At 37.0% G+C, this 12711-nt stretch overlaps 1 protein-coding gene across 4 annotated transcripts in view; it reads right to left on the bottom strand.

Moving 5' to 3' along the window:
- Nucleotides 1-12711, bottom strand: part of IFT88 (intraflagellar transport 88) — a 164039-nt gene that overhangs the window by 76408 nt on the left and 74920 nt on the right. For all 4 annotated transcript variants that reach the window (XM_045072388.1, XM_045072390.1, XM_045072391.1 and 1 more), the window contains one exon: nucleotides 712-811. In XM_045072388.1, the coding sequence (XP_044928323.1) occupies nucleotides 712-811 (100 nt within the window). The remainder of the gene's footprint in view (nucleotides 1-711; nucleotides 812-12711) is intronic.

The following is a 12711-nucleotide window of genomic DNA, read 5'->3' as shown; positions in this document are numbered from 1 at the left end:
AGCTGAGTTTTCTAGTTATAGACACATTTGACACTAATCATTGGTTTTATGAACCAGGATATCAGGTTTCATTTTGTTCCTTCTCTTCAGTTATTGTCACCTCCATCCTTCCTTTTTAAAGCTGTCTACTCTTCTAGGCCTTGTCACAACCAGGTCTCATTTGAGAGAGACCACTGAAGGTAGAGTACCCATTCCATCTTGACCTAAGGTAGCAAGGTAGCAGTGGTACCAGCAAGAGCTCCTGGAGCATTATGAAACTGTGTTTAGCAATGGGACCTTTTTATGCCCAATGCAAGGTTAATAAGTAAATCAAATATACAAAACAGGTAACAAGAAAGCTACTCTGGTGAGCAAAGCAAATGGAAGCATCAGGCTACTAGTTGGGCTCCTGGCATTCCCTGATTCTAAAAAACCTTAAAGCTTTAGGAAACAGTTTGAAAACCTCTAGGGGAAAGTTGATCTCTGAACTAGAATATGGTTTAGTAATTTAGGACCTATGCTTTACATGAACAGTATTTACATGGGGACAAACAAGACAAACACATCAAAATTAAAGTGATATTATATTTTTGGAAATGATGTTAAGACAAATAAAAATATTACTCAACTTTGGAATAATCACAGATAACAATAATCTAGAAACAGCTTCACAAGATTATTGCTTTCACCAGTTAACATATAAAACTTCATCTACAACTTTTAAAAACTTACTTGATTAAAGTCCTTTTGTCTCAAGTATGTAATTGCTTTGTTTATTTCCAGATCATTTGCTAACTCTACATACTGAGAAGCTTTCACAACTTCAACACACCTATAATGGAAAGCATAAAAAAAGTTATTTTATTTTGTTTTGGCATATTTATGTTGTTGGTGAGTTCCTTCTGACTTTTCAAAATAATGTCTAAGGGTCGCTTGTGCTATCTAAGGCTAAGCACCAGATTTGTTGCGAAGCAGGGAGTAAGTTGCTGAATTGTTTAGTTTGTACACTAATCTTATCTAAATTAACTTTGGTTTATTGTCACTTCTAATTATTTATGGTATTTTAAATAAAATTGGGTTGATATGTATAGTCTCATTTTTTTTTTTAATTTTTTATTTTTTATAAACATATATTTTTATCCCCAGGGGTACAGGTCTGTGAATCACCAGGTTTACACACTTCACAGCACTCACCAAAGCACATACCCTCCCCAATGTCCATAATCCCACCCCCTTCTCCCAAACCCCCTCCCCCCGGCAACCCTCAGTTTGTTTTGTGAGATTAAGAGTCACTTATGGTTTGTCTCCCTCCCAATCCCATCTTGTTTCATTTATTCTTCTTCTACCCACTTAAGCCTCCATGTTGCATCACCACTTCCTCATATCAGGGAGATCATATGATAGTTGTCTTTCTCTGCTTGACTTATTTCGCTAAGCATGATACGCTCTAGTTCCATCCATGTTGTTGCAAATGGCAAGATTTCATGTGGGAGCAGCCAACTATATAAACCAATTAATAACAAAATCAAAGAAACACATCAACAATAATACAATGATAGTAGGGGACTTTAACACTCCCCTCACTGAAATGGACAGGTCATCCAAGCAAAAGATCAGCAAGGAAATAAAGGCCTTAAATGACACACTGGACCAGATGGACATCACAGATATATTCAGAATATTTCATCCCAAAGCAACAGAATACACATTCTTCTCTAGTGCACATGGAACATTCTCCAGAATAGATCACATCCTCGGTCCTAAATCAGGACTCAACCGGTGTCAAAAGATTGGGATCATTCCCTGCATATTTTCAGACCACAATGCTCTAAAGCTAGAACTCAACCACAAAAGGAAGTTTGGAAAGAACCCAAATACATGGAGACTAAACAGTATCCTTCTAAAGAATGAATGGGTCAACCGGGAAATTAAAGAAGAATTGAAAAAAATCATGGAAACAAATGATAATGAAAACACAACGGTTCAAAATCTGTGGGACACAACAAAGGCAGTCCTGAGAGGAAAATATATAGCGGTACAAGCCTTTCTCAAGAAACAAGAAAGGTCTCAGGTACACAACCTAACCCTACACCTAAAGGAGCTGGAGAAAGAACAAGAAAGAAACCCTAAGCCCAGCAGGAGAAGAGAAATCATAAAGATCAGAGCAGAAATCAATGAAATAGAAACCAAAAAAACAATAGAACAAATCAACGAAACTAGGAGCTGGTTCTTTGAAAGAATTAATAAAATTGATAAACCCCTGGCCCGACTTATCAAAAAGAAAAGAGAAAGGACCCAAATAAATAAAATCATGAATGAAAGAGGAGAGATCACAACTAACACCAAAGAAATACAAACTATTATAGTCTCATTTTTTAATTAACTACTAAAACAATTTCAATTTGTAACAGGTTAAAAGTATTTCTATTTATTTTTTCATCTTAAATGTTCTGATGGTGAAAAAAATTCTATAGAACTTGTAGAATATGTTTAAGTTTTATGTCCAACTTGAACAGACTATCATAGATCTGTTCCCCAAATCACACAGAACATTTGTTTTTAACTATATATCAGACACTGCACAGATTCCTTTATAAGCATTATCACATTTAATCCTCACAACAACCCTGAAAGATAGGAACGGTCTCTGTTTAGAGATACAAATATGGAAGATCTAAGATCACACATCTAGAAAACTGTCAAGTAAGAATTTGAGCCCAATTTTTATTGACACCAAGCCTATTCTTCAAATTGAAGTCAACTGAAATCAGTTATTTAAAAAAAAACAGAACATATAAAATATCAAAGGGCATCATACATAATAAGGACAAGGACTGTTTCATGCAACTTATTTCAGTAAACAATGTAAAATAAATTTCTTACCAAGGTCTGGTTCAAAAATATTTCAAATCCAATGGCCTGGACAAGAATTTTTTTTTTTTAAGATTTATTTATTTATTTGAAAAAGAGAGAGAGAGAGAATGAATATGGTGAGGCAAGGCAGAGGGAGAAAGAGAATCTCAAGCAGACTCCCCACTGATTGTGGAGCCCAATATGGGGCTCAATCTCACTACCCTAAGCTCACTACCCTAAGATCATGACCTGAGCTGAAATCAAGAGTTGGACATTTAACTGACTGAGCCACTCAGATACTCCTAGCTTGGACAAATAATTTAAAAACATTATAGCAGAAGATCCTTTTCCTCAGGTAGAATCTTCTATTTTATCCTTGACTTATGAAAGAGCCTCTCTGCTTGCAGTGGGGATAGAGGACGTGAAGCCGTGCCTGCACAGTACCCCTTTGAATGACACTCTGTTCCCAAATCCACCCCAACAAAGTAGCCTACTAAGACTGCAAGGGCTCCATTATACTTGGTTCAGGGACTAAAAGGGTAAACAGAATATGGTTCATGCCCTTGCAGGTGAAGCAGACCAGGAAATTTAGTTCTGTATAAGAACTATAATAAAGGAATACAAGAATGCAGGGATAGAGACTCTAAACCACATTGCGGAAAGGTATTCCAGAAACATCTGCCACTCAGTTTGAATCTTAACTTTTTATTACTTAAAAGAGACACACCTTAAATTAGGAATATAGAATCACCAAAAGTAAAGTGAAAAAAAGAAATACCAGTAGCCAAAAGAAAACAAAAAATGCAAACTTAAAGGCAAGAAACATTATTAGAAGTAATAAAGGACACCACTTAATTAAAAAGGGCTTATTAATCCACCAAGGATATACCCCATTCTAAATCTTCATACACCTAATAACATAACTTCAAAATAATATAAAACAAAAGTTAATACATCTGAAGAATAAAGAAATAAAAAAATAAAAACCTTTTTTTTTTTTAAAGATTTTATTTATTTATTTGATAGAGAGAGAGACAGAACACAAGCAGGAGAGTAGGAGAGGGAGAAGCAGGCTCCCCACTGACCCAGAAGCCTGATGCAGGGCTTGATCCCAGTACCCCGGTATCATGACCTGAGCTGAAGGCAGTCGCCCAACTGAGCCACCCAGGTGCCCCAGTAAAAAAAATAACTTTTAACACAACTTTCTCAATAGCTAAAAGAATAAGCAAACAAACTACTGGGTATTTACCCTAAAGATACAAATGTAGTGATCCAAAGGGGCATGTGCACCTGAATGTTTATAGCAGCACTGTCCACTGTCCAGACTATGGAAAGAACCTAGATGTCCATCAACAGATGAATGGATAAAGAAGATGTGGTGTATATATATACAAAGGAAAGAACCTAGATGTCCATCAACAGATGAATGGATAAAGAAGATGTGGTATATATATACAATGGAATACTATACAGCCACCAAAAGAAATGAAATCTTGCCATTTGTGATGACGTGGATGGAACTAGAGGGTATTATGCTGAGTAAAAAAAGTCAATCGGAGAAAGACAATTATCTTATTATCTCCCTGATATGAGGAAGTTGAGAGGCAATGTGGGGGTTTAGGGGGTAGGAAAAGAAAAAGAAACAAGATGGTATTGGGAGGGAGACAAACCATAAGAGACTCTTAATCTCACAAAACAAACTAAGGGTTTCCGGGGGGAGGGGGGTAAGGAGAGGGTGGTGGGATTATGGACATTGGGGAAGGTAAGTGCTATGAAGTTTTTAAACCTGGCGATTCACCAACCTGTACCCCTGGGGCTAATAATATATTATATGCTAATAAAAAAATTAAAAATTATGAAAAAAAGAATAAGCAAACAAAAATAAATAAGGATAAAATACATCTTATCAAAGTGACATGAGAAGAAAACTGAAGTCTTTTGTTTATTAAAAAGGTAGGATCTGTTCAATAAAACTCTTCTTACAGAGAAAACTTCAAATGCAGATGGCTTTACTAGTGAATTCCTCCAATTGTTTAAAAAAAAAAAAAAGCCAATCCCCTCCTCTGGCGGGGGGGAAATATCTGAACTTGTGGCATAAAGACAGTTTACCCCTGTAACAAAATCAAAGACATTATTTTTTTTAATTACAAATTTCAGGGGCATCTGGGTGGCTCCGTCAGTTGAGTGTCCAGCTCTTGATTTCAGCTCAGGTAATGATATTGGGGTAATAGGATTGAGCCTCGTGTTGGGCTCAGTGGGGAATCAGCTTGAGAGTCTCTTTCCCTTTTCCACTGTCCCCCCCACTGGGACTTGCTCACTCTCTCTCTCTCTCAAATAATAAATTCTTAAAATTACAGACTTCATTTTTCTCACTAATGTGGGTGCAAAAATCCTCAGCTAAAGATCACCAAATCAAATCCAGTGATATTTTAAAAGGATAATACATCACAATCAAGTAGAGTTCATTCAGATGATTTAACATTCAAAAATCGATCTTACTATTTTTTTTTTATTTTTTTTTTAAAGATTTTTTTTATTTATTTATTTGACAGAGAGAAATCACAAGTAGATGGAGAGGCAGGCAGAGAGAGAGAGAGAGGGAAGCAGGCTCCCTGCTGAGAGCCTGATGCGGGACTCGATCCCAGGACTCTGAGATCATGACCTGAGCCGAAAGCAGCGGCTTAACCCACTGAGCCACCCAGGCGCCCGATCTTACTATTTTTTGATATATAGATTTTCATAAAAACTCTTAGCTAACCAGAAAGAAAAGGAAACATTCCTTCATATGATAAAGAGTACGTGTAGGAGTCCTATAGCAAGCATCATACTTATGGCAAGTTGTGGAAAACTTTACCCTGTGAGATCAGGAACAAAACAAAAATGCCTATTTTATCACCACTTCAATTCAGCACAGAACTGGTATCAAAGCCAGTGCAATGAAGGAAAAAAACAAAAAGAAGCATAAAGATTGGGCAAAAAGAAATAAACTGTCATTATCTATGGATAGCAAGTGTTCATATAGATAACCCAAAAACATCTAGAGATGACTATCTGCATTTAATACATTTAGTAAGTAAATGTATTAAGGTCAATGGATAAAGATCAATATCTAAAATCAACTATATATCTACATACTAGAAAAGCATAAGTAGAAAATGAAATTTTAATACTATGCCCTATACCATCAAGAATCAAACACGTAGGAATAAGTATAACAAAAGACATGCAGCTCTCTAGACTTAAAACTAAAGAAAGTATTTGTGGGTGCCTGGGTGGGTCAGTAGATTAAAGCCTCTGCCTTTGGCTCAGGTCACGATCCCAGGTTCCTGGGACCAAGCCCTACATTGGGCTCTCTGCTTGGCGGGGAGCCTGCTTCCCCCCTCTCTCTCTGCCTGCCTCTCTGCCTACTTGTGTCTGTCAAATAAATAAATAAAATCTGAAAAAAAAAAAAAAAAACCCACAAAGCTAAAAAGTATTTGAAAGAAATTACAGAGACCTAAGTGGAGAAATGTATTGTACTTACAAATTTGAAAAGTAAACATTTTAAAGATACTCTCCAGCCTGATCTATAGATTTGAATGAAATACCAATTAATTTCCCGGTAGGTCAAGAGAAATGGAAGACAAGACACAGACTAGGAGAAAACATTTGAAAAGCAATGTCCAGACTTTCACTAAGCTACTGCATGGTACTGCTGTCCCACTGTCCATCTTGTTTGGCCTGGCTAAGCAGGGACCAAAAACTGACACTAGCCCCTGATGCAAATGCATGTCCCAGACAGCAGTCTGCAGAGCCCAAGCAAATCTAAGTTCCTGATATGTCTTCCACAAAAGCCTTGTGATCAAGAGTCTCCCCCATCTCCCAGGACCTTCTCCTTGTCTACCTCCTACATAAGATTCTCATGGAGCTTACCAAAGCTCCCTCTTTTTGGTTTGAATTGACCAATCTGGCCTTATCCCATGAGCTCAAAACATTCCACTCATGGACCCTAATATGGCATGTACCCCAGCTACAGCCTTTCTTTCTGCCTGTACCCTGTCTTGACTTCCCTGTATGGTGCCTCCACTTGTACTTCCTCTAGGACCTGTGAGTAATAAACTTCTCTATCGCAATTTCTCACAGTCAAGAGTAATATCCATTGTACAGATGCACCACTACATAGCAATGAAGATGAACAAACCAGAGCTACATGCAACAACACTGACAACTGCCACACAGAGTAAAAGACACCACACATGAAACAATATGCATAGCACAAGTCCACCTATATAATGTTCAAAAAAATGCAAAACTAAAGGGAAGACTGGTTAGGTGGTTAAAGTCTGTAAAAAAGCTAGGAAGTGATTACCATTTAAGTCAAGATACCCATCACCCATCAGAATGGGAAGGGCAGTGTTTGAGATGGGCACAGCAGAACTACTAAGGTGCTGACTATGTTCTATTCTTTAAATGTTATTAATCTAGATAGGGGTTACATACATGGGTGTTTGCTTTGTAATAAATCACTGAGCTGATGTTATTGGTTCGTAATTCTTATGTGCTTTATATTTAACCACATAAAGGTTAAAAATAATTTTAACCCCATACAAATGAGCTAACAAAAATATAGTGACAGAATAATTAATAATGAAAAATCCAAATAATGCCAGGACTGACTTTTTCCTTTTGGTTTTCAATAAACAGGTATATTATATTACATGAGTTTCCAAACCTGGCTGCCCATCAGAACCACATGGGAAACAATGAAAAAATATAGATTCTTTTGTTCATCTAACACCACTGAAAAATACGAATGCTTGCTCTCTACCTCAGAACCCTAACTCAGATATATTGGGAGTGGGAGTGGAGCCAAGTCATTTTCTTTTAATAAGCTCACAGTATCATTCCAATGAGTACACTGTTGAAGTCACTGGCACAGTAAATGTTCTGACCTTAACTAGTATTTGTCCTTAGTGAAGCTAATGAATTTTTTACTACTCATTTCTCTCAGCTATAAAAAGGCAATGATTTCATGCTTATCTCATTGAGACAAAATATACAATAGTATTAAACAAGAATCCAAAGTAGCTGTCCTCGATAAATTGAAGCTAAAGTAAAAAAAATTTAGCCAAAATTTAGGATGTGAATGATACTATACCAGGCCTGAGCTATATATTGAAAATTGCCCCAGAGCGGGGCGCCTGGGTGGCTCAGTGGGTTAAGCCGCTGCCTTCGGCTCAGGTCATGATCTCAGGGTCCTGGGATTGAGTCCCGCATCGGGCTTTCTGCTCAGCAGGGAGCCTGCTTCCTCCTCTCTCTCTGCCTGCCTCTCTGCCTACTTGTGATCTCTCTCTGTCAAATAAATAAATAAAATCTTTAACAAAAAAAAAAAAAGAAAGAAAATTGCCCCAGAGAGAAGGAAACAAAATTAATGACCCTGTCTTTAGTAAAAATACATAAAATTTCTGGTTTTATAATTAACTTACTAATAGCTTTGAGAGCTAGATATTGGCATATTCCAGATTTCAAATAGGCTGAAATAGTCAACAGTGAACAAAACAACTAGCAACCACTTTTTTTAAACTGTCCCCTTAAACCGTTAAAAAAAATTTATATATATAACAGCCAATATGACTAAGTGAAATAGAAGACTATAACGATTTGTCTTGATACAGTCATTTAAATATTATTGAAATGGAACAGAAATCAGGTAAGTTTAAATGTTTTTTTGTTGTTTAATTTGAAGCCCTAAACATTCTCTAAACATTGAACAGATGTTACTTATATCTTATAAAAGCCTCTTCTTTAATATTCTACAAAGAACAAGACATGAAGAAATTAGACATGGAGAAAGTATGATGCTTATAAATAACCATTATGGAATGATATCCTGTATGTAAAGTATTTTTTTTTTAAGATTTTGTCAGAGAAAGAGAGAGAGACAGAGAGCACGCGCACAAGCAAAGGAGAGGAGCAGGCAGAGGGAGAGCCACCAAAACATCCCGTAAGTATTTTCTAACCATAGCCAGAAGCTCTGATGTTGACTCTAAAGATCACTGTCCTCCATTCAAAATACACATATATCCATACAGAGGTAAATAAATGCACATAGTTTTTTTGTATATAATCACATAAAATGTACACATATGCATATATGTTCATAAGTATATACACATATATATTACAGTTTCTGAAAAATATTATGTAAGCTTTATGAATATCAAACAATATGAATATACTGTTTATATTATATTTATATATATTCATATATATAAAATATATGAAGCTTTGAAGAAAGCTTCAAAGTTACTAGAAACATGGGCTTTCACATAATCTGAGATCGGGCAAATATTTTTTAAAACCTGGCAAGTTCTATCTAGAGAAATAAATGCCTACTTAGTTAACACATAAAGAAATAAGACTTACTACATTTTAGTTTACAAATGAAATCTTAAAAATACCTATGAATTATAACATAGTTATGATATCACTATGCATATCACTATGCTCTTTGGCTAAAACTAATATTATACTACATAACATTAAAAATACTGTTGGAGGAGTGATGTCAGCAAAATGGTGGTATAGCAATTTCTAGTACTTGTACCCTCCCCCAAAGATCGATTTTAAGGACTACCCATGCATGAAAATATTTTCACAAGAGCTAAGGATTCTAGGTGAGGGATTACAGCACCTGGATGAAGATCAGATGTAAGAAAAGACACACTGAGGAGGACAGATAGATTCACAGACCCCCTTCATTTTTCCTCTGAGCCTAGACAGCCTGGCATGGAGAGAGAAAGCCTCTCTCCAAGAGAAGTTGAGTAAAGTAAGTGTCTGACTTAACTGCAGACTCTAGACTAGACCATCCCAATACCAGGCTGACTCTCAAAGCCCTTGGTGGCTCCCTAGCCCACTCCTATGAACCCAGGATCCTGCCCATCCTGCTACCTGTAGGATTCTACATCCTCAGGTGGCTCCTAGGCATCAGGCTCCACAGATAGTACCTGTGAAACAAGGTTACCAGCTCACTCCAGTTCCTGGTGGCTCCAGTGGCCCAAGGTGGTTCCTGCAAACTTAGGTCCATGGCCCAATGGGTAAAGCAGCTTCAGTGGTTCCAGACAACCTCTAGATTCCCAGCAAGCTCCCATGAACCCAGAATCCTGACACATCCTAGCATCAGCCAGCTCCCAGGCAACAACTTTGGCCCTACAAAATAGACAGGATGACTGGGCCCAGAGACAGGATGACTACTCTACACCCAAGCTTTTGACCCACTTCAGCACCAGGCTAGCTACTATAGCCCCAAATCTCAAATACCAGGTCAGCCCCCAGGTTCAAAGCAAGCTCCCATGGACCCAGGTTCTTGGTCCACCCAAGTGCCATAATTACTTCTGCAAATCCAACCTCCATGCCATCTACTGAGGGCTGCAGGATACAGGCCAGCTCCTGCAGCCCCAGACTCTAGGTTGGCTCTCACAAAACCAGACTTCCAGCCTGTCTCAGTACCAAAACAGCCTCTGTGGACCTAGATGCTAGGTCCACCCCAGTGGTTCCCAATGCCTGGTTGGTGCCTGGAAACCTAGGATCCAGGTCTGCCCACACAGACCAAGGTCCCAAGTCCATTACAAAGATTCAAGCACCGAGCACACCCCAGGGAAACAAGGCTTCAGCTCCACCTTGTGACCTAGGCACCAGACTGGTCCCCATGTACTCAAGTACAAGATCTGCCCACTACTAACCCAGTCAGCAGACAACAGACCTGTCTACTCAAGTACTACACCAGATGGTCCACCCAGAATTTCTGGACAGGCTGATTTGTAAAGGGCTTTACTTCATAAAGACAGTCTGTAAAGGCTAAAAGAATAAATCAAGAAGTTCTACAAGGAAATAGAAACTATTAAAAAAAGCAGAAATTGAAAAACACAATAACTAAATTGAAGAACTCATAAAAAGCTTCAACACAGACCTAACCAAGCAAAAGAAGATATAATGAATGTAAGACAGATCATTCAAAATTATCTAGTCAGAGGAACAGAAAAATAAAAGAAGTACCTACTTCCTTAAGTTCTCAGATACCAACAAAAGGACATAAGGATCATGAATAATCAATAAAATATACAACCACCAAAGGAAACTAATAAAATTCTAAGGACTGACTAAAAAAATGGAAATCAATGAATTGTCTGACAAAGAATTTAGAATAATCCTCTTTAAAAAGTTTAGTCAATTTTAAGAAAACAGACAACTAAATGAAATTAAGAAAACAACACATGAATAAATCAAGAAGTTCCACAAGGAAATAGAAACTATTAAAAAAAAGCAGAAATCCAAGAACTGAAAAACACAATGACTAGACTGAAGAACTCATAAAAAGCTTCAACAACAGACCTGACCAAGCAAAAGAAAGACAGATCATTTGAAATTATCTAGTCAGAGGAACAGACAAATAAAAGAATGAAAGAAGCCTATGTGAATTATGGGATATCATCAAAAGAAAGAAATCTACCCATTATTGAAGTCTAGGAGAAGAAAGAGAAAGGAACAGAAAGCCTAGTTAAAGAAGAGTAGTTGAGAATCCCAAATCTGGTGAGAAATTCAGACATCCAAGTTTATGAAGTTAATAGGTAACCCCAAATTTCAAAAAACCTTCTCCAAGACACATTATAATAAAATTGTCCAAAATAAAAGATAAAGACAATTTTAAAATCAGCAGAAAAAGGAGCGCCTGGGTGGCTCAGTGGGTTAAGCCACTGCCTTCGGCTCAGGTCATGATCTCAGGGTCCTGGGATCGAGCCCCACATCAGGCTCTCTGCTCTGCGGGGAGCCTGCTTCCTCCTCTCTGCCTGCCTCTCTGCCTACTTGTGATCTCTGTCTGTCAAATAAATAAATAAAATCTTAAAAAAAAAATCAGCAGAAAAATAAAAGAATGAAAATTTCAAAAAACCTTCTCCAAGACACATTATAATAAAACTGTCCAAAATAAAAGATAAAGACAATTTTAAAATCAGCAAGAAAAAAAACTTCCTCACTTATAAAGGATACCCCCCCATCAGATTATTAGCAGATTTCTTAGCAGAAACCTTGTAGGCCTGAGGAGAGTGGAATGATATACTGAAAGTACTCAAAGAAAAATGGTGCCAATCAAGAATAATTTACCTGCCAAAGTTTTCTTTCAGAAATGAAAGACAGAGACTTTCCCAAACAAACAAAAGCGGAGGGAATTCACTCCTACTAAACCTGTCTTACAAGAAATGGTGAGAGGAGTTTAAGACAAAATAAAAGAATGCTAATTAGCAATATGAAAACATATAAAAATATAACACATACTGTTAAAGTTAAATAGCAAACTCAGAATACTGCAATATTATAATATGGAGCTATGTCAATCACATAATTCAAAAGGATAAAGGACAAAAGTATTAAAAATAACAACTATAATGATGTTAGTGGGTATACAATATTTAAAAAGGTAAATACACAATATAAAAGAAGGTAAAATTATGGGGAATGTAAAAGAGTAGAGGTTTTGTATGCAAAGTTCTCATTAGCTTGAGGCTATTATAACAATAAAATATTTTATGTAAACAAAAATCTATAGTAGATGCACAAGAGGCAGAATGAAGGGAATCAAAGCATACCACTACAGAAATCATCAACTCACAAAGAAAAACAGTGAAAGAGAAAGAAGAAACAAGGGAACTATGAAACAGCCAGAAAATAATAAGATGACATTATACCTATCAGTAATTATTAACTACTAAAATTAATTAATAATTACCTATCAATAGCCTCACCTAGCAATAATTAAGTATAATTGAATTAAATTCTCCAATTAAAGGGCGCCTGGGTGGCTCAGTGGGTTGGGCCGCTGCCTTCGGCTCGGGTCATGATCTCAGG

The sequence above is a fragment of the Mustela putorius genome, unplaced genomic scaffold (genome assembly GCF_011764305.1).
Source record: "Mustela putorius furo isolate JIRA1106 unplaced genomic scaffold, ASM1176430v1.1 tig00004035_pilon_pilon_pilon, whole genome shotgun sequence".
Taxonomy (NCBI): domain Eukaryota; kingdom Metazoa; phylum Chordata; class Mammalia; order Carnivora; family Mustelidae; genus Mustela; species Mustela putorius.
This window is presented reverse-complemented; position numbering and strand designations above follow the sequence as displayed.